This window comes from Podarcis erhardii (genome assembly GCF_964252035.2).
Source record: "Podarcis erhardii genome assembly, chromosome: 1".
Taxonomy (NCBI): domain Eukaryota; kingdom Metazoa; phylum Chordata; class Lepidosauria; order Squamata; family Lacertidae; genus Podarcis; species Podarcis erhardii.
In genome coordinates, this window is record NC_138497.1 from 4783282 (window position 1) to 4805951 (window position 22670).

The 22670-nt window shown below is 49.0% G+C and overlaps 1 protein-coding gene across 1 annotated transcript in view; it reads left to right on the top strand.

Moving 5' to 3' along the window:
* The window catches only part of NID2 (nidogen 2), a 74542-nt gene that overhangs the window by 26566 nt on the left and 25306 nt on the right, over positions 1-22670 (top strand). The window contains exons 5-10 of the mRNA XM_081858643.1: positions 7628-7777; positions 8913-9158; positions 11462-11662; positions 13371-13601; positions 19340-19483; positions 20271-20399. Coding sequence (XP_081714769.1) covers positions 7628-7777; positions 8913-9158; positions 11462-11662; positions 13371-13601; positions 19340-19483; positions 20271-20399 — 1101 coding nt within the window. The remainder of the gene's footprint in view (positions 1-7627; positions 7778-8912; positions 9159-11461; positions 11663-13370; positions 13602-19339; positions 19484-20270; positions 20400-22670) is intronic.

Consider the following 22670-nt stretch of genomic DNA (forward strand, 5'->3'; position numbering starts at 1 on the left):
GCTTCCGTCTTGCATTTTTTGTCATGTGAACCACCCAGAGATCTTTTGACGAAGGGCGGAATATAAATGGGTTAAATAAATATATGAAGTCAAATAATGATGCACATGGAGTAGAGAAAACGGGCAGAGGAAAGTTTCTCTCCCTCTCTCCTAACACTAGAACTCACGGGCATCCAGGGAAGCTGAAGGTTGGAAGATTTAGGACGGGTAAAAAGGAGGACTTTCCCCCGTGGCGCATAGTGGAACTGTGGAACTCAGTTCCCCAGGAGGCAGTTATGGCGATCAAGATAGATGGCTTTAAAAGTGGATTGGACACATTCATGGAGGAGAGGGCTATTGATGGCTACTGGCCAGGATGGCTGTGTTATGTCCCCACAGCTGGAGGCATCAGTGCTTCTGAAATATCAGTTGCTGAAAACCACAGAAGGGGAAGAGGGGTCTTGTGTTTGAATCCTGTTTGAGAGTTTCCCACAGACATCTGGAGGCGGGCGGGTGTGGAGGACTCCCTGGTCCTGAATGGGGTAACTGTGCCCTGAAGAACCAGGTGTGCAGCCTGGGAGTCATTTTGGACTCACAGCTGTCCATGGAGGCGCAGGTTAATTCTGTGTCCAGGGCAGCTGTCTATCAGCTCTACCTGGTACGCAGGCTAAGACCCTCCCTGCCCACAGACTGTCTCGCCAGAGTGGTGCATGCTCTGGTTATCTCTTGCTTGGACTACCGCAATGCGCTCTACATGGGGCTACCTTTGAAGGTGACCCGGAAACTACAACTATTCCAGAATGCGGTAGCTAGACTGGTGCCTGAGAGCGGCTGCCGAGACCACATAACACCAGTCTTGAAAGACCTACATTGGCTCCCAGTATGTTTTCGAGTACAGTTCAAAGTGTTGGTGCTGACCTTTCAAGCCCTAAACAGCCTCAGTCCAGTATACCTGAAGGAGTGTCTCCACCCCTATCGTTCTACCCGGACACTGAGGTCCAGCGCCAAGGGCCTTCTGGCGGTTCCCTCGCTGCAAGAAGCCAAGTTACAGGGAACCAGGCAGAGGGCCTTCTCGGTAGTGGCACCCACCCTGTGGATGCCCTCCTATCAGATGTCAAAGAAATGAATAACTACCTGACTGTGTATCTGAAGAAGTGTGCATGCACACGAAAGCTCATACCAAGAACTAACTTAGTTGGTCTTTAAGGTGCTACTGGAAGGAAAAATTTTTTATTTTGTTTTGACTATGGCAGACCAACACGGCTACCTATCTGTACCTGACTTTTAGAAGACATCTGAAGGCAGCTCTGGTTAGGGAAGCTTTTAATGTTTAATAGGTTATTGTATTTTAGTGTTTTGTTGGGAGCTGCCCAGAGTGGCTGGGGAAACCCAGCCAGATGGGCGGGGTATACATAATAATTTATTATTATTATTATTATTATTATTATTATTATTATTATTATTACCTGGTTGACCACTGGGAGACCAGGATGCTGGACTTAGATGGGCCATTGGCCTGACCCAGCAGCCTTGTTTGATGTTCTCACGAGGCATGATCTCCTGTTGTCCTGAGACAGGGGACGAGTTTGCAGAAGAGTGTGTGCATTTGTGAGAGACAGCGATAGATAGAGAGGCAGAGAGAATCGCCAAAAGCCGCCCTTCGTGGTTACTGGGGCAGAGTGTGCATTAGAGACGGCTGTTGGCCTACGTGACAGCTGGCCCTTCAGGGATCTCTTCCAGACCAACTTGCGGATATTTAGATTGTTGTCTCTCAAGAGCTGCCGTGCGAAGAATTAAGAAGCCATTAGTGGCCGCAGGGAACCTGGCGGTCACAGCCCTCCGTCTGCACGAAACGGAATATCCCACAGCTGAGGGATGTCTGAGGCTTGTGTGGTGCACAGAGATGTGGGGAAGAGGAAGACAGATCTGCGTCAGGGACTGTGCTGGTCCCGGGGGCTAACCGAGAGGCGAGGTCCGAGTCCAGTCTGAGGGTGCGGTATGGAGGCTGTCCGTCAAGGCTGAAGCTGGGTCCAAGGCAGGGAGTCGGGTGGGGTCAGGAACTCTGGCAGAAGAGCAGGACATGGTGCAGGCAGGAACAGGCTACCAACAATGTTGCTCCTGCAACTTGGGACTGGGGCTGGCCGGCTTTTATCTGCCCTGAGGCACAGGGCGGCCCTGATCCTCAGGTGACTTGCCTCTCCTGGCCTGAAGGCGAGCACTCCTCCAGCGGGAACTTAGTTCCCTCCGCCTCTCTGCCCTGAGCCTCTGCAGCTCAGGAGAGGCTGGAGGGTTACCGGACCCAGAGGCAATCTCAGCTTCCCCTGACAGGGCTCAGAGTGGAGCACCTGCAGGCAATGGGTCCTCCATCGCCTCAGGGGCCAGAGCAGACTCAGCTGGTGCCTGCACCTGAGGATCCAGCACAGGTGAGGACCCTTCAGGCTCATGACCCAGCCCCGGCTCAGCTGGTTCTGGAGGCGGGGAATCCTGTGCAGGCTGGGATCCCTCAGGTTCAGCCTCCGGGTCCGAATCCCATGCCATCACAGGGACCCTCGGCTAAACGGTCTCGGGGATGGTGGGAACTGTAGTGCAGCAACGCCTGGGTGTTCGGAGATCCCCCTTCTCTGATCTGCAGTGGTGAGCGCAGGAAGCCAGGGGCTCGGAAGAGGTTTTTCTACCCTGGGAGCTCTGAGTTGTGTCAACGTGAGTAGCAGAGGCTGGTGAATGAGAACCGCTTTTTCTAAGATCATTAAAAAAACAAAAAACGGACGGCATTGTCCTCAGGTGGTGGCATATAGGTCTGTGTGAAAATGGGAGCTTAAGAAGCTGTCTTATCACTGGCCGTAATCGTAGAACTGTCGACTTGGAAGGGACCTGAGGGTCATCTAGACCAGTGTTTCCCAACCGGTGTTCCGCGGCACACTAGTGTGCCGCGACACGTTGCCTCGTGTGCCGCTTGGGAAACACTGCTCTAAGCGAGAGGGGACTCTGCTCAGGCTGCATCCGCCGTGCGCGAGGGAGGCGCTTCCTCTCGTGAGGGAGGCGAGAAGAAGGGAGGCGGGGCCGAGCAGGCGGATTGGCCCGGCGGCGGCCGTGACGTCACCCTGCGCGCGGCGGCAGATTCGAAACTCCTCAGGCGCAGGCGCGGCTGGAGCAGGAAGGCCGCTCTGCTTGAGAGGAAAGAGAGGGAGCCGCCGCCGCCGGGATGAAGAACACCGTTCCGCGGAGCACCGTGAAGAAGCTGCTGAGCAAGCACAAGCCGCACTTGCCTCAGGGTCTTACTGCCCACCCGCCTCTGTTTCCTTGCTGTGCTTGCTCAAACGGAACAAAGAGCAGGGAAAGCCCCTCCCCTCCAGGCAAGCAGGCAGGAGGGAGAGAGAGAGAGAGAGAGAGAGAGAGCGTGCGAGCTGGCTGGCTTGGGTGAGTAGGTGAGGGAAAACTTTTGCCTTCCTTTCCTCCCTCCCCGTTATACCCCTCTCCTGCATTCTTAGCCAGCTGCTTCTCTGCACACCCCTCTCGTGCTCCTTGTCCGTTCTGTCCGTTCCCTCCCCACTTAAAATGTGGTTTAAAAGCATGGATCCACATGGATCCTCAGGATCTTTGCATTGGGTCACCCCAAATTCACCAACAGATCACATAGCATGTCCATGGCTACAGCCTGCCCTCCAAAAATCACGCACCCACTGTTGCCTGGGGCTGCAGTGGTGCAAAAATGTGGTTACAAAACATGGATCCACATGGATCCTCAGGATCTTTGCATTGGGTCACCCCAAATTCACCATCAGATCACATAGCATGTCCATGGCTACAGCCTGCCCCCCCAAAATCACACACCCACTGTTGCCTGGGGCTGCAATGGTGCAAAAACGTGGTTACAAAACATGGATCCACAGGGATTCTCAGGATTTTTGCATTGGGTCACCCCAAATTCACCATCAGATCACATGTCTGTGGCCACAGCATGAAGCACAAAAATGATACATCATTAATATTCACTGCCCACGGCGGCAGCCAATCGGCTGCCGCAAAGGGCGGGCCCTCACAGGTTCACTGAATAAAGTATTTTATAATTTTTCATATTTCTGTTTACTTACTATTTCATAATAAAGTAATTATAAAATACTTTATTTGTGTTTATTTGATTCCTATTAAAGAGAGTTACTTTATATATAGTCAATATAGGCACAGAGTTAATTTTTTAAACATTTTCTAATGGTGGTGTGCCTCGAGATTTTTTTCATGAAACAAGTGTGCCTTTGCCCAAAAAAGGTTGGGAAACACTGATCTAGACCAACCCCCTGCAATGCAGGAGTCTTAGCTAAAGCATGCATGACAGATGGCTGCCCAACCTCTGCTTAAAACCCTCCAAGGAAGGAGAGTCCACCACCTTCCGAGGGAGCTCATTCCATTGTTGAACAGCTCTTAGCATCAGAAAGTTCTTCCTAATGTTTAATTGGAATCTCCTTCTTTGTCATTTGAACCCATTGCTTTAGGTTGCACCCTTTGGAGCAACAGAAAACAAGCTTTCTCCATCTTCCATGAGACATCCCTCCAGATACAGTGGTGCCTCGCAAGACGAAATTAATTTGTTTCGCGAGTCTCTTCGTCTTGCGGTTTTTTCGTCTTGCAAAGCACGGCTATTAGCGGCTTAGCGGCTATTAACAGCTTAGCGGCTTAGTGGCTTAGCGGCTATTAACGGCTTAGTGGCTTTAAGAAAAAGGAAACAAACTCGCAAGAACTCGCAAGACGTTTCGTCTTGCGAAGCAAGCCCATAGGGAAATTCGTCTTGCGGAACAACTCAAAAAACGGAAAACTCTTTCGTCTTGCGCGTTTTTCATCTTGCAAGGCATTCGTCTTGCGAGGTACCACTGTATTGGAAGGTGGCCATCGTATCGCTTCCCTGGTACGTCCTCCTCATTCCCAATTCTCTGCCTTCAGGGCAGGCTCACAAGGAATGGGAAACTGTACACTAGGGTTACCAGATATCCCCGTTTCCCAGGGACAGTCCCCGGATTTGCAAATAAGTCCCCGGACAAATTCCATCCCCGGAATGTCCCCGGAGCAGCAGCGCCAGTCTCAGCAGCCCGGAGCAGTTGGCTCTGGCTGGCTTCAGGAGCTGTGGGCTTTTTTGTTTTTAACGTTCTTATGTCACATATGTATACATTATCATATTACATTACAGGGCATATTCTAATATAATTTCCAACATGTATACAAAGTTTATATACCTAATTTATGTACCTAAAGAAAGAAAAACAAAGAAAAAACAAAGCCATTTCAAAATAATATTTGTACCAACACTACGGACTTCCTGTCAATCTTGTTGTATATTCTTTTTTTTTCTTTTTTTTACAAATGAATGTACTCTTATTATTGTATATTTCTTTACATTTTATCTAATACGTTCCTATATCAATATGTTCCTATATCAATACACCTTGTTTCTCAACTCAATTTCTCTCCAACGTCAATCAAATGCTAGCATAGATAGCGAACCTTTACTATATTTTTGAACATATATCTTATATCTATCCCATTTTCCCATACATTTTTGTTTTGAATTGCCTCTCAACCCCCAAGAATTGACAAATAACCAGCTGTGGGTCTCCTAGCAAAGTTTCCTTATATTCAGTGGGAGAAAGTGCCTCAAATACCAAAAAAGTTTGGAATTGGTTCAAGGTACCTGCTCCCACTGCAGACCTTCTGGAGAACACAGTGGTCAGTTGGGAATGTAGCTTAATGCGGACATAGAATCATAGAATTGGGGGGGACACACCAAGGGTCATCTAGTCCAACCCCCTGAAATGCAGGAATCTCAACTGAGATATGGCCATCCAACCTCTGCTTCCAAACCTCCAAGGAAGGAGAGTCCGCCACCTTCTGAGAGAGACCTTTCCACTGTCAAAGCTCTTTCGTAGGAACGACCTTTGGGGCCCCCTCCATCTCTGCAGCTATATTATTCTGAGTTGTTGAGGACTTTGTCAATTAACACAAGAACATTGGGCCGGGAGCAAATTGTACCCTAGTGCTGGGCTAGGTGGACCAATATTCAGCATCGTCAAATGTCCTGTGGAAGCTGGGTGAGATTCTCTCCCCCCCTCCCATTTTTATTTATTTATTTGGGTTTCAGATAGAAATTATACAGTCACATACAGCATAAAAGCAAGATTCTAAGGAATCTCTTGGACCTCCCATTTGTGGGTTCTGCTGTTAATCATTCCCTCCTGCATCTTTTATGATAACCCAACTATTCAATAATAATAATAATAATAATAATAATAATAATTTATTTGTACCCTACCCATCTGGCTGGGTTTCCCTAGACACTCTAGGAAGCTTCCAACAAAGATCAAAAGTACATGTCACACATTAAAAACTTCCCTGAACAGGGCTGCCTTCAGATGTCTTCTAAATGTCAGGTAGTTGTTTATCTCTTTGACATCTGGTGGGAGGGCGTTCCACAGGGCGGGCACCACTACCAAGAAGGCCCTCTGCCTGGTTCCCTGTAGCTTTGCTTCTCACAGTGACGGAACCACCAGAAGGCCCTCGGAGCTGGACCTCAGCGTCTGGGCAGAACGATGGGGGTGGAGACGCTCCTTCAGGTACACTGGACTGAGGCCATTTAGGGCTTTAAAGGTCAACACTTTGGATTGTTCTCGGAAATGTACTAGGGGCCAATGTAGGTCCTCAACACCAGCTCGCCCCCTGTCCCCCAATGTCAGGAAACTGCCATCGGAGCCAAGGGTGGTGGTGAGGCTCCAAAATGATGCTGGAGAGGGAACCAGCAAGGAGAGAGAGGAAGCTTCCGCTGGGGAAGGAAATAGACGTGACGCCAGGGAGAAAGGGGAGTCTGAGGGAACTTCAGAGAGAAGGCTCCAGGACTCTTCCAGTGAAGCCAGCGGGGAGAGCACGGGATCTCCTCTGGGGACGCCCACTCTGCGCAGAAAGGTTTCGCGCAGAGAAGGCAGGCGGCGATTGGGTGTGAAAGAACTTCTGTGTTGGAAGAAATTCAGGAAACACCCACTGACGGATTCTGCCAGTGATTGAGACAGTCACGGTGTACTGACTGTCCAGCCTGGGGAAAGTTTTAACCAAACTACTCAGCTCGGAGCAGTTTGCGCTTTACGCACAAGCAACCCCATACCCCATTACACCGAAGAACAGAACTTCTGTCTTGTCAGGATTCAACCTCAATCCATTAGCCGCCATCCATCCTCCAACCGCCTCCAGACACTCACACAGGACCTTCACCGCTTTCACTGGTTCTGATTTGAAAGAGAGGTAGAGCTGGGTATCATTCGCATATTGATTGACACCCAGTCCAAACCCCCTGATGATCTCTCTCAGCTGATACTCTCTGTTGTATCCAAAATTCACCATTAAGCTACAAGGGATATTCCAGTCCTACTCACGATTTTAATGGTTTACAATGGTCTTTAAGATAAGTTATAAATTCCCCCTGTTCCTTATTAAAATGCTAGTCTTCCTGGTTTCTGATTCTCCCAGAGCCAGGTGAGATTCTGAGCCCAAAGGTGGTGGATTACAGGACGAGCTCTGAGCTCTGTGCGGGAGGGCAAGCTGACACAGCTGCAGCAGCCCGCTCCCTCTGAGATATATAGAATATAAAACAACTTGCGTTTTTTTCATTTAGGGTTCACCTACAGCACTGCCAGTGTGGAGACCTGCGAGGACCACCATCGCCAGTGCTCCCTTCATGCCTTCTGCACAGATTACAGCACAGGTTTCTGCTGCCACTGCCAGTCTAAGTTCTACGGGAACGGAAGACACTGCTTGCCAGAAGGTACCGTACTTTTCCGTGTATAAGACAAGGTTTTTTATTTTAAAATTATGTCAAAAATTGTGATGAAAATGGTGTATCAGTGGTATATTACCCCTGTGAAATTAGCTAAAATGTATAAAACAAATAATAAATGTTGGAAATGTAAAGAAAAGGAAGGAACCTTTTATCACATGTGGTGGGAATGTAAAAAAGTGAAAAACTTCTGGGAAATGATATATAATGAGAAGGAAAAGATGTTGAAATATACATTTATTAAAAAACCAGAAGCATTTTTACTTGGCATTGTAGGAGATGACATTAATAGACAGGATTGTAAGTTGTTTTTATATGCAGTGACGGCAGCAAGACTATTATAGGCACAAAAAAGGAACCAAGAAGAATTACTGACGAAAGAAGAATGGCGGATGAAATTGATGGACTATGCAGACCATATAACACCGGTCTTGAAAGACCTACATTGACTCCCAGTACGTTTCCGAGCACAATTCAAAGTGTTGGTGCTGACCTCCAAAGCCCTAAACGGCCTCGGCCCAGTATACCTGAAGGAGCGTCTCCACCCCCATCATTCTACCTGGACACTGAGGTCCAGCGCCGAGGGCCTTCTGGCAGTTCCCTCAGTGCAAGAAGTGAGGTTACAGGGAACCAGACAGAGGGCCTTCTCAGTGGTGGCGCCCGCCCTGTGGAATGCCCGCCCAGCAGATGTGAAGGAAATAAACAAGTACAGTGCTACCTCTGGTTGCGAATGGGATCCGTTCCGGACGCCCGTTTGCAACCTGAACAGAACGCAACCCGTGTCTGCACGTTGTGATTCGCTGCTTCTGCTCATGACGTCATTTTGCATGTCTGCGCATGCGCGGGCGGCGAAACCCAGAAGTAACCTGTTCCGTTACTTCCGGGTCGCCGCGGGACGCAACCTGAAAACACTCAACCTGAAGCAAATGTAGCATGAGGTATAACTGTATTTGACGTTTAGAAAACACCTGAAGGCAGCCCTGTTCAGGGAAGCTTTTTAATGTGTAATATTTTATCATGTTCTTAATATTCTGTTGGGAGACGCCCAGTGTACAAACAATAAAATGATGATGATGGTGGTGATGATTCTGCTTTGGCTAAAAGGCTCCTCTGGCTTTCTCAGGCGCTGCTCACCGTCTCAACGGCAAGGTGAGTGGAGACCTGCTGGTGGGCCAGACGCCGCTGCGCTTTGGAGAAGTGGACATGCATGCCTACATTGTCGGCAACGACGGGCGAGCCTACACAGCCATCAGCCACATCCCTCAGCCGGCCGCCAGGTCTCTGATGCCTCTGGCTCCCATCGGGGGCTTTTTCGGCTGGCTTTTTGCTCTGGAGAAACCGGGATACAAAAATGGCTTCAGGATCGCTGGTGAGTCCCCGGGGAGAACAGGCGAGGGTGGACCCCAGGGTGGGGGAACTTCAAGCCTGGGGGCCGCCAGACCTCTCAACCCATCCCTCAGGCTTCTCCCCAGGCCACAACCCTCACGAACCCTGCCTTGCATCTTTTTTTAAAGGATAGAACCCATGTACCTATGGGACCGCCTCTCCTGGTATGCCCCACGCAGGACCTTAAGGTCCACAAATGACATTTTGGAGGTCCCAAGTCGTAAGGTGGTTAGATCGGTCTCAACTAGGGCCAGGGCCTTTTCAGCACTGGCCCCAACTTGGTGGAACGCTCTGTCACAAGAGACTAGGGCCCTGCGGGACTTGACATCTTTCCGTAGGGCCTGCAAGACAGAGCTGTTCCACCTGGCCTTTGGTTTGGACTCAGTCTGACCCTTATGTCTTCCCTCCCCTTACGGTTTTTATTTATGGGCTACTTTTAAAATGAGAGGGATGTGGGTAGCACTGTGGGTTAAACCACAGATCTTAGGGCTTGCCGATCAGAAGTTTGGCGGTTCGAATCCCCGCGATGGTGTGAGCTCCCGTTGCTCAGTCCCTGCTCCTGCCAACCTAGCAGTTCGAAAGCACATCAAAGTGTAAGTAGATAAATAGGTACCACTCTAGCGGGAAGGTAAACGGCATTTCCGTGCGCTGCTCTGGTTCACCAGAAGCGGCTTAGTCATGCTGGCCACACGACCCGGAAGCTGTACACCGGCTCCCTCGGCCAATAAAGTGAGATGAGCGCCGCAACCCCAAAGTCGGCCATGACTGGACCTAATGGTCAGGGGTCCCTTTACCTTTAAAATGAGGCTGCATTTTAAATTGCATTTTAACCTGTAATTTAAATTGGTTCCACCCCCCATTATGTTTTTACTGTGATTTTATTGGTGTTAGCCGCCCTGAGCCCGGCTCTGGCAGGGGAGGGCGGCGTATAAATAAAATTTTATTATTATTATTATTATTTGCAACGTATGAAGCAATAAAACCCAAACTCGTTTGCAGAAAGATGATAAAAGGCAATGTATCAAAAGGAAAGAAAAAGCTGTCTCTTGAGCGCCGGCAGCTCGAGCAAGCTCCTTCTCTGCATAAATTCTCAGGAGTTAAATTCGACAGAGGGGTGGGAAACGGCAGCTTGGGATTCTGTGGCGGCCCCTAAAATTGTGGGGCTCCTTCCCCACAGAGTTGCACCCGGCACCTTCATTGTCTGCCTCTATCCTGTGCAAAAGACACACCTGTTTATCCTGGCAGTTAAGGTTGCTCTGCATTTCAATTCACCTGGACTGCATTGCTTTTGTTGAACATTCTTTTAATAATTGTATAAGCTGTTTTTACTTGCGTGGTTACATTGTACTGTGGAGAGTGTATTCACTTATGGTGTGTGTGTGTGGTTTGGGAGCTGCACGGTCAGGGAAAAACCAATGCTGTCCAGGGTTGTAAAGACTGCAGAGAGAATAATTGGGTGCACTCTTCCCACCTTGGATCAAATCTACGCTTCCAGGTGCCATAAGAAAGCGGCAGAGATAGCGCAGGATAGTGCGCACCCCGGAAATGATGTCTTTCAGCTTCTGCCTTCTGGAAGAAGGTCCAGGGTTATAAAGACTAGGACTAGCCGCTTGAGAAACAGATTCTACCCAAATGCGATTTTGGTTTTAAACACAGTGTAAGGGACGCGGGTGGCGCTGTGGGTTAAACCACAAAGCATAGGACTTGCCGATCAGAAGGTCGGCGGTTCGAATCCCCGCGACGGGGTGAGCTCCCATTGCTCGGTCCCTGCTCCTGCCCACCTAACAGTTCGAAAGCACGTCAACGTGCAAGTAGATAAATAGGTACTGCTCCGGCGGGAAGGTAAATGGTGTTTCTGTGCGCTGCTCTGGTTCGCCAGAAGCGGCTTAGTCATGCTGGACGCTAGCTCCCTCAGCCAATAAAGCGAGATGAGCGCCGTAACCCCAGAGTCAGCCACGACTGGACCTAATGGTCAGGCGTCCCTTTAACCTTTACCTTTAAGGTAGTCTCTATGTGAGTGTGCTGTATTTAATTATGGGGTATCAGAGTTTTTAGGGGGTTAACCAGGCTGGGATAGTTGGGATAGCAGGCTTGTTGGTTTTGGAATGTCTGATGTAGATTTTTTCAATTTCGTTGTTCTGTATGGGACAATGACAATAAAGATTATTGTATCATATGTTGCTGGTTATGTTGCCCCAGGAACCTTATGGCAAAAGTGGGTAAGAAAGATAATTTTAAAATACATAAAAATAAAATATTCCGGGTCTTTCCCTCTCCCCACAATAGGTGCTAAATTCACTCACCATTTTGAAGCCACTTTCTACCCAGGAGAGGAAAAGGTTTTGGTCAAGCAAACCGCCGACGGGCTGGATGCAGAGAATTACCTCAGCGTTCGGACTGAAATTCAAGGTCAGGTGCCCTACATCCCTGAGGATTTCACCGTCCACATTGCACCTTTCAAGGAGATCTACCACTACTCAGATTCAGGTATGGACGAGCCCGGGCTCAGTTTGTCCATAAGAAGCTGCGTTGTGTTTTGCGCTTTGCAAATCGTCTTCCCCCCCGCGAATAGGAATCTATAAATTTCGTACGCCGAGCATTCCAAAGTTCTTCAGCAGGAAAAAGACATAGTTTGCAGCAAAAAGTGTGTTCTGTGAAGAGTCTCATAACCAGCAAGATGATCAGTCAGTAATAATAATAATAATAATAATAATAATAATAATAATTGAAATCCTCCCTTGGCCCTGAAGCCAGTCAGCGTAGGCAGTGCTGCGTTAGATGGACCAAGGGTCGGGCTCCGTATAAGGTGGCTTCCTATGTTCCTAGCTGGAGCTAGCATCCCATATTCTTCTAAATGTGTTTGTAGGAGGGGGTGTTATTGTTCTGTGCTGTTCTTTGTCTGTGTTTTTATTGTGCATTTTGCGTTTTGATCTCGTGTTTTTATGCTGTGAACCATCCTGAGATCTACAGATGAAGGGCTGTATGTAAATTTAAATACCGTATTTTTTGCTCTATAAAAGGCACCTTTTCCCTCCTAAAAGGTAAGGGGAAATGTGTGTGCGTCTTATGAGAGCCAGTGTGGTGTAGTGGTTTAGAGCGATAGACTCGTAATCTGGGGAACCGGGTTCGCTTCCCCGCTCCTCCACATGCAGCTGCTGGGTGACCTTGGGCCAGTCACACTTCTCTGAAGTCTCTCAGCCCCACTCACCTCACAGAGTGTTTGTTGTGGGGGAGGAAGGGAAAGGAGAATGCTAGCCGCTTTGAGACTCCTTAAAGGGAGTGAAAGGCGGGATATCAAATCCAAACTCTTCTTCTTCTGAAACCTTGGAGAGCTGCTGGCAGCCAGAGCAGGCAGGAACAACCTGACTCGGTGCAAGGCAGAGGAAGCTGGCTGGGTGGATGGGAGCTGGAGACCAAACCATAGCTGTCAACTTACAGATTTGAAAATAAGGGACCAGCAGCCTCAAAAATAAGGGATCAGCAGTTAAAATAAGGGATTTTCAGGGCACAGGTATGTTCAACTTCTGAGCCCCTCCGAGCCAAAGGCAGAAAGCCCAGCCAGCAGCCAAACAAAGCCTCAAGCGGTGGTTCCCACAGCGCAGCAACCCGGCAAAGGGGATGCAGCAAGGAAAACCACCGTCACCTCTCCGCTGGGAAGCGCTGAGCAAAGGCGAGTCCCCAGGCAACGCGGCTGATTTGATCGGCACAAGGCATGCAAGCTCCACCCCCCAGTCGTTCTCAGACTCCTTATTGGGTGAGCAACGCAGCCAAGCAACGCAGTTGGAGCCTCCCTCCTCCCTGGCCGGCAGGGAGGGAGGGAGAGGAGCTCCTTCCTTTGAAACCCGGGAAATTTAAGGGACATCATCAATAAGGGACAGCAGTGGGACACGGCGCTGGGATAAGGGACTTTCCCGCCAAATAAGGGACGGTTGACAGCTATGAATGGTTGCCATCAATTTGATTTGAACTGATTTTATAATTGTCTTCTGCTCCTGAGCCCCTGACAATAATGAATTGATTTTAGAATGTTGCATTATTTTACTGTTGTTAGCTGATCTGAGCCTGGCTTTGGTGGGGAGGACAGGATATAAATAAAAAAATATTATTATTATTATTATTATTATTATTATTATTATTATTATTATTATTATATTCTAAGATGAACCCAGCACTCCCCCTTTCCTCTCTTCCCCAGCTGTGACATCCACGTCCTATCGGGAGTATTCCCTTGTTTCTGGAAACGTCAGCCAAACCTTCTCTTACCGCCTGCACCAAAACATCACCTACCAAGAGTGCCGGCACGGCCATCACCGCAGGCACTTCCCCGCTGCCCAGCAGCTGACCGTGGACCGCATATTTGCCTTGTACAACGATGAGGAGAGTGTGCTTCGCTATGCTGTCACCAACCAGATTGGACCCCTGGGAGGTACGTTGTCTTTAAAAGCGGGTCAGGCAGATTCACGGAAGAGGCAATATGCCCCCAGATGCCAGTTCCTGGCTTCTACCCAAATGCGATTCTGGTTTCAAATACAGTGTAAGGAGTCTCTGGGATGCGGGTGGCGCTGTGGGTTAAACCACAGAGCCTAGGACTTGCCGATCAGAAGGTCAGCGGTTCGAATCCCTGCGACAGGGTGAGCTCCCGTTGCTCGGCCCCTGCTCCTGCCAACCTAGCAGTTCGAAAGCACGTCAAAGTGCAAATAGATAAATAGGTACCGCTCCGGCAGGAAGGTAAACGGTGTTTCCGTGCACTGCTCTGGTTCACCTCGGCCCATAAAGCGAGATGAGCGCCGCAACCCCAGATTCGGCCACGACTGGACCTAATGGTCAGGGGTCCCTTTACCTTTACTTTAAGGAGTCTCTATGGGAGTATATTGTATTTAAAAATGGGGTATCAGAGTTTTTAGGGGGCTAACCAGGTTGGGATAGCTGGGATAGCAGGCTTGTTGGGTTCTGAAGGTTTAATGTAGATTTTTCAATTTCGTTGTTCTGTATGGGACAATGACAATAAAGATTATCGGATCGGATCGGATCTGCACGATTCCCAATCCACGTTTTCACTGAGTTGGCCACAGAGGTTTTTTGGGTGGTGGAGAAGAATAATACAGTTGTACCTCATGTTACATCCACTTCATGTTACCTTCTTTCAGTTTACGTCCTGCGATGACCCAGAAGTACCGGAAAGGGTTGCTTCCAGGTTTCGCCGCTCGCGCATGTGCAGAAGCGCAAAATAATGTCACGCGCATGCGTAGAAGCGGCGAATCGCAACCCGCGCGTATGCAGATGTGCCGCTGCGGGTTGCGCTCTTTTCATGTTGCGAACGGGCCTCCGGAACGGATCCCGTTCTCAACCAGAGGTACCACTGCAATAATAATATATTTATACCCCACCCATCTGGCTGGGTTTCCCCACCCACTCTAGGGCGGCTCCCAACGGAATATTAAAAACACGATAAAACAGAAAACATTAAAAACTGATTGATGCAGGGCTGCCTTCAGATGTCTTCTAAAAGTCGGATAGTTGTTTGTTTCCTTGACATCTGATGGGAGGGCATTCCACAGGGAGGGTGCTACTACCGAGAAGGTTCCCTGTAACTTGGCTTCTCACTGTGAGGGAACCACCAGAAGGCCCTCGGTGCTGGACCTCAGTGTCCGGGCAGAACGATGGGGGTAGAGACGCTCCTTCAGATATATTGGGCCTTTGAGGGCTTTCAAGGTCTTTTAGGGCTTTCAAGGTCAGCACAAACACTTTGAATTGTGCTTGGAAACGTACTGGGAGCCAATGTAGGTCTTTCAGCACTGATGTTATGTGGTCTTGGCAGCCGCTCCCAGTCACTAGTCTAGCTGCCACATTCTGGAATAGTTGTAGGGAATGATAAAGCTGGTGCTTTTGTGGGCTCCCGCTTGCCCACTCCTTTGTCTCCCGGGTTTTGCAAAACACAGCCTGTGAAAATGGTTTTCCGATGGAGCAGTCCTGGAGAATGGATGAGGCTTTTTCTTCCTGGTAGCGATAGAGTGATTTCAATGTTTGTGGGGCAAGAGGTAGGAATTCCCAGAGAGAGAGAGAGAGAGAGAGAGTTGGGGTGGTCTACTGCCCACAGCTTCACCTCCAGCAACAAAAGATGCAGTTTGTTGTTCCTCCTCCTCCCCTCCCTCCCTCTCCCCTTAAGCGCACAAATGAGTTCCAGATCTCGAGTTTGTAATCCAAGCGCTTTATAACCTGGTTGTAAAAATAGCCAAAGGAAGATGGAGCTGTTTGCACAACTGCAGGAACCGGGGAGATGGTTGGGAGGACAACCGGTCATCTGGGCCACGGCGAGAGGGACATACGAGCAACTTGCAAAGATTCTGGAAGGAGATGCAATAGTCCAGTTTTGCTTTCGTAACATCAGATGTGGGGCTCGTGTTGCAGGCTGGCTGAGATCCTGCCTGCGTGGTTTTCAGAGAGAGGCCCCCTTCGCTCTCATCTCCAAACATTCTGCGGCCGCGCCATGATTTTTGCGTACAGCTCTGGTCACAGTGCAAAGGTGGACTTTGCCTTTGGGACTTTTTGGTTTAGAGAAAAGTCGAGTGACAGGGGACACGATAGAAGTTTATAAAATTACAAGTGGCAGGGAGAACAGAGAAAAAATGTTCTCCCTCTCTTATAACACTGCAACTCGTAGGCATCAGATAAAGCTGAACGTGGGAAGATTCAGGAAGATTTATGCAGTGCAGAGTTAAACTATGGAACTCCCTGCCACTTGGATGGCTTTAAAAGAGGATTAGACAAACTGATAGAGGAGAAGCCCATCAATGGCTACTAGCCAGGGTGGCTCTGCCTCCACGGAAGCAAGGCTTCTGAATCCCAGTTTCTGGAAACCACAGGAAGGGAGAGGATTCTTGCGCTCCCATCCTGCTTGTAGGCTTTCCATGGCCATCTGGTTGGCCCACTGTGAGAGGAGGGTGCTGGACTTCATGGCAATCTCAGCCCGACACTTTGGCCTAGCTCTCTGTGAACTGGTCTTTGGGTTTTATCAACCTGGACTGCAGGTAGGGCTGTTCCTGTAACCGAATGCTCCTCTGTACCAAAATATAAAAACCATCCCTGTCTTTAGAAAGCTAGCATGTAAGGGAGAAGGAAGCCTCCTTGACAGACTAGATTTCTAGGAGCAGGGATATAGATATAGATATATGGAGCAATCAATTATTTAAGCGTACATTCGCAGTCTGATGTTATCTTTTCATTCAGCAGCCTAACAGCCCACGGATAGCAGCTGTTCTTTACCCTCTTGGTGCGACTAATCGTCTCCTCAGAGTATTGTGGAAGAACGATGTCAATCAACATTTGATGATCTCCTTCTACCAGTCCACAATAGAAAGTGTGCTTTCATACTGCATCATGGTGTGGGACGCTGGTTTGACATCAACTGATAGGAAGTGCCTACAGAGGGTGGTGTTGTGGGTTAAACCACAGAGCCTAGGACTTGCCGATTGGAAGGTCGGCGGTTTGAATCCCCGCAACGGGGTGAGCTCCCGTTGCTCAGTCCCTGCTCCTGCCAACCTAGCAGTTTGAAAGCACGTCAAAGTACAAGTAGATAAATAGGTACCACTCCGGCGGGAAGGTAAACGGTGTTTCCGTGCACTGCTCTGGTTTCGCCAGAAGTGGCTTAGTCATGCTGGCCACTTGACCCGGGAGCTGTATGCTGGCTCCCTCGGCCAATAAAGCGAGATGAGCGCCGCAACCCCAGAGTCGGCCATGACTGGACCTAATGGTCAGGGGTCCCTTTACCTTTTACAGAGGGTGGTGAATAAAGCACAAGATATTATGGGCTGTCCCATGAATCCGCTGGATGAAATAGCAGAAGAACGTTGCCTCAGGAGAGTGAGGAAAATTCTCAGGAATGATTCACACCCTGGCCGGCACTTTCTTGATCTCCTGCCCTCGGGGAGAAGATATAAAAGCAGGATTTGTCGCACCAACAGGGCAAAGAACAGCTTCTATCTGTGGGCTGTTAGGCTGCTGAATGAAAAGATAACAACAGAGCAACTGTCAGTAAACGAGGGGAATTAAGACTAAGAGAGCTGAGTGGGGGGTGCTCGTGTATTCTCACTGTTTACAAGTTCTACAAGTGACAATAATGTATTTCAAGTATTTCAATATCAATATATAGATATAGATATATATGGAGCAATCGATTATTTAAGCGTACATTGGCAGTCTGATGTGGTTTGCCATCTCACTGAGAACAGGCTTCCTGTTTCCCACACCTCTCCATCGAACTGGCTGCTAGTGATATTTGTAGTTGAAATCTCCCACTTTTCCAGAATATAATTTAGAATTAAATTCAATTCCCCTAAATAACAATTTCTTTTTTATTTACTGAGTGCCCCCTCACTCTTCTGCACTTGTGATTCCTAGCAACTAGTATGGCCACTGGGCCCATCACCTCCTGGCAAATAGAAGGGGAAGAAATGGAGGCAGTGAGAGATTTTACTTTCTTGGGCTCCATGATCACTGCAGATGGTGACATCAGTTACAAAATTAAGAGACGCCTGCTTCTTGGGAGAAAAGTGATGACAAACCTAGACAGCTTCTTAAAAAGCAGAGACATCACCTTGCCAACAAAGGTCTGTCTAGTTAAAGCTATGGTTTTCCCAGTAGTGATGTATGGAAGTGAGAGCTGGACCGTAAAGAAGGCTGATCACCGAAGAATTGATGCTTTTGAATTATGGTGCTGGAGGAGACTCTTGAGAGTCCCATGGACTGCAAGAAGATCAAACCTCTCCATTCTGAAGGAAACCAGCCCTGAGTGCTCACTGGGAGGACAGATCCTGAAGCTGAGGCTCCAAGACTTTGGCCACCTCATGAGAAGAGAAGACTCCCTGGAAAAGACCCTGATGCTGGGAAAGATGGAGGGCACAAGGAGAAGGGGACGACAGAGGACGAGATGGTGGGACAGTGTTCTCGAAGCTACCAGCATGAGTTTGACCCAACTGCGGGAGGCAGTGGAAGACAGGAGTGCCTGGCGTGCTCTGGTCCAGGGGGTCACGAAGAGTCGGACACGACTAAAGGACTAAACAACAACAACAACAGTATTTAAAGGCAGACTCTGTGATGGCCAGATAATGCAATCCTACCTTGCATGGTTGCTGTCAGAATAAAGTGAGACCACGACAGGTATACTCTCTGGAGAACACTGGAGGAAGGAGAGGATATAAATTTGGCACGGAAACCAAGCAGGCATTCCCCCTGCTCCCCCTCCAAAAAGAAATACAGGGGATGGCAGAGGGAGGGGTCGCAAGCTCTGAGTCTTTCTTACTTCCTTCTCCATCTTCTCTTTAAAACCTGTCTGTGTGAAGTCTGGCCAATGGCGCCCGTGGAAAAATAAAATAACAAAATAACATTGGTGCAGAGGCCTTCAGCACAAAGACTCCTTTGTCATCGAATGGCTCAGCTTTATATTACTTCCCCACCTAAAAACGAAAATAGGAGACTCTCTGCACACTTATTGGTTAACTTAAACAGTTTACCGCCTTTTATACAAACAGTCAACCGGGATAAGAAATTAGGTTATTTGTTTGTTGTTTTGCATGCATTGCCTGAACACCAGCTTCTTGGTTTGGATATCTCATGCTGTGATGTTGAACAAAATTAATAAAAATTAATGTAAGCTGTACTACTGCTGAGACCACATAACACCGGTCTTGAAAGACCTACGTTGGCTCCCAGTACGTTTCCGAACACAATTCAAAGTGTTGGTGCTGACCTCCAAAGCCCTAAACGGCCTTGGTCCAGTATACCTGAAGGAGCGTCTCCACCTCCATCATTCATCCCAGACACTGAGATCCAGCGCGGAGGGCCTTCTGGTGGTTCCCTCATTGCGAGAAGTGAGGTTACAGGGAACCAGGCAGAGGGCCTTCTCGGTGGTGGCGCCCGCCCTGTGGATCGCCCTCCCATTAGATGTCAAGGAAACAAACAACTATCTGACTTTTAGAAGACATCTGAAGGCAGCCCTGTTTAGGGAAGTTTTTAACGACTGACGTTTTAATGTATTTTTAATCTTTTGTTGGAAGCCGCCCAGAGTGGCTGGGGAAACCCGGCCAGATGGGTGGGGTAGAAATAATAAATTATTATTATTATTATTACTAAAAAAAATACACATTCTCCTTTTCTTGTCACCTGTAGAGGATTCTGGGACAGTCACCTTGAACCCCTGCTATGATGGCACACACTTATGCGACACAACAGCCCGCTGCCAACCAGGGTCCGGTCAGGATTATACCTGCGAATGCTCGGCCGGATATTGGGGTGATGGCAAGGAATGTGCAGGTGAGCATTGCTGCAGTTACTATTACTCCAACCTTCACCTCCCACTTTCCCATCAAGGAGCTAAAGGCAGCGCCTGTCATTCTCCCCTCTGCGTCTTACCTTCACAACAAGCCTGCGAGGGAGACTGAGGGATAGTGCCTGCCACAAGGGCACCCAGTGAGCCTAAAAGGCCAAGTGGCGATTCCAAGAGTCAGGACAGCTAATAAGAAGGATTTACGTAGCGCGGAGTTAAACTGTGGAACTCCTGGCGACTGGAGCATAGCTGTCAATGTTTTCCCTTTTTAAAGGGAAATTCCCTTATTCCGAATAGGATTCCTCGCAAGAAAAGGGAAACGTTGACAGCTATGCACTGGAGGCAGGGATGACCACCAAGCTAGAAGTACTGTAGTTTATTTGTGAATGTTCTCCCTATATAAAAATATATCAAGCTATGCATCTTACCATTATGCCAAGGAGCTGCGGGCGGGCGGGGGGGGGGGTGTCGAAGGATGGGAACTTAGAGTGATTTGAAGCCGATCTGTGCATGTTTAGCACGCTTAAGAGGTTAAGCCGTGGAACTTTGTTTTCCCTGGAAAACATCTGGATCTGTTTGGCTCTGGTGGTGTTTTTGTAGCTGGATGGGGGATGAACGTCCTGGCCGGAACGAGCCATGGGGAGGGGAAGGCCGGGGGGGGGGGGAGTTGGCGGCTATGCAGCTGATAATGTGAAATGATGCCGGAACCGCCTGGAAGAATCGGCCTGAGCGTTTTTCTCCCCATTCATCCTGCCCCCCTCTCCTCCTCCTCAGATGTCAACGAATGCCAAGAGGGCCGCAGTAGGTGCAGCCCGGAATCTGTCTGCGTCAACACGCCCGGCAGCTACCGGTGTGAGTGCCCGAGTGGATACCAGATTGCAGGGGACCGGGCCACGTGTGTAGGTAAGGGGCTAGTCCCTGGTGAGGAAGGCGTGTCCTCAACGAGGGAGACGCAAACTCCGAAATCTGGGCGGTAAGCGATGGGGAGAAGAAGGAATTGGGCGACTGTGGACAGTGGCATCCCTCGACTTAGCCGTGGTTGGCATTCTGCGCCATCAAAGATGCCCCTTCTGCCACTAAAGGCCAGTGGGGGGAGGGGGGAGAAGAGAATTTGGAATCTGCCTTATACAGTCATACCGCGTGTTGTGTTAGGTTCATGTTGTGTCTTTTCAGCTTGCAAACGACGCAAACCAGGAAGTGTATACTTCTGTGTTTTGCCACATGCGCATGCGCAGAATTGATGTGTGCTATGTGCAGAAGCGCTTGAGTGCGCTGCGCACATGCGCGGAAGAGGCAGACTTTCCGTGGTGCGAACGGCACCCCGGAACGGATCGTGTCCGCAACTAGGTCTCCTGCTGGTGCCACATAATCTCCATTTTCTGCATTTATTTGGATTGTTTAGTGTGGCAACTTTGGAACTCCCTGCTTGTTGAGACCACGCAGGCGTCTTCCCTTTACTCTTTTTGGCTCCTGCTAAAAACATTCCTGCTGAGACAAGCTCCCTTCCCCCAGAAGCTTAGAAAGTTAATGTGGATTTTAGTCTTTTCATTTTTGTATGTATGGCTGTACAGTGGTACCTGGGCTTACATACGCTTCAGGTTACAGACGCTTCAGGTTACAGATGCTTCAGGTTACACACTCTGCTAATCCAGAAATAGTACCTTGGGTTAAGAACTTTGCTTCAGGATGAGAACAGAAATCGTGCTCTGGCGGCACAACAGCAGCGGGAGGCCCCATTAGCTAAAGCGGTGCTTCAGGTTAAGAACAGTTTCAGGTTAAGAACGGACCTCCGGAACGAATTAAGTACGTAACCAGAGGTACCACTGTAAATGTTTTGATTTTCTGGTTTTATCTTTTTACAAACTGCATTGAGGGGTTTTTTTTGTTTTTGGTTTTGTTTAACGAACAAGCGGTATATAATTTTTTTATGGAATGAATAAGAAAACAATCCAGTTCGGTATTGGCTGCTCGGACTGGCAGCAATTGTCTGGGAACTCTGTCCCCATTGCTTGTTCTCTACATTCTTGCAAACTTGGTTTCTATCGCTGAGCTGCCAAGAAATGGTTTTGCTTAGGCTTGCTCAAGAGAGCCTCCTGACGGATTCTGCCCAATGTGGATTAGTGTGAGGGGGGGCTGTCGTTTTGGATTTGCATCACAGGTTCCCGAAATGTTTCGAGCCAGCCTGGCCAGCTGGAGTCCTCCTTCGACCCCTTATTTCATGTACACTTGTGTGTCTTCTGCACAAATCTTCTCTTGGCTTCAGTCTGGGGAGGAGATGGTTTGCGTTGCTCTGGGTGGGCCTCAGTATATCGGTGCACGTCCGGGCTCTGTTTGTCTCAGAAAAGGAACGGTTGCCTGCATTTCTCCTGCTGTTTAGCTACCACCCCCCTTTCTGTTTTTTTGCAATGGGATTTCCTCTGTTGGCACCTCTGTTGAATAGACCTGCAAATTCACTTTAAAGGTAAAGGGACCCCTGACCATTAGGTCCAGTCGTGGCCGACTCTGGGGTTGCGGCGCTCATCTCGCTTTATTGGCCGAGGGAGCCGGCGTACAGCTTCCGGGTCATGTGGCCAGCATGACTAAGCCACTTCTGGCGAACCAGAGCAGCGCAAGGAAACGCCGTTTACCTTCCCGCTGGAGCAGTACCTATTTATCTACTTGCACTGGCATGCTTTCGAACTGCTAGGTTGGCAGGAGCAGGGACAGAGCAACGGGAGCTCACCCCATCGCGGGGATTTGAATCGCCAAGCATCTGATCAGCAAGTCCTAGGCTCTGTGGTTTAACCCACAGTGCCACCCGCATCCCTAAAGTGCAAATTCACTTTATTGTGACGATTACTGTATTTTTTGCTCTATAAGACTCACTTTTCCCTTCCTAAAAAGTAAGGGGAAATGTGTGTGCGTCTTACGGAGAGAATGCAGGCTGCGCAGCTTTCGCTGAAGCCAGGACAGCAAGAGGGATCAGTGCGCACCGATCCCTCTTGCTCTCCTGGCTTCAGGGATAGCAGTGCGAAGCCTCTTCAGGGCAATGGGAGGAACGTTCCCCCTGCCGTAAAGAGGCTTGGCATGGCTATCCCAGAAGCCAGAACAGCAAGAGGGATCACTGCTTTCGCTGCGCAGCAATCCCTCTTGCTGTTCTGACTTCACTTCGCTGGAGAGGCGCTTCGCAGAGAG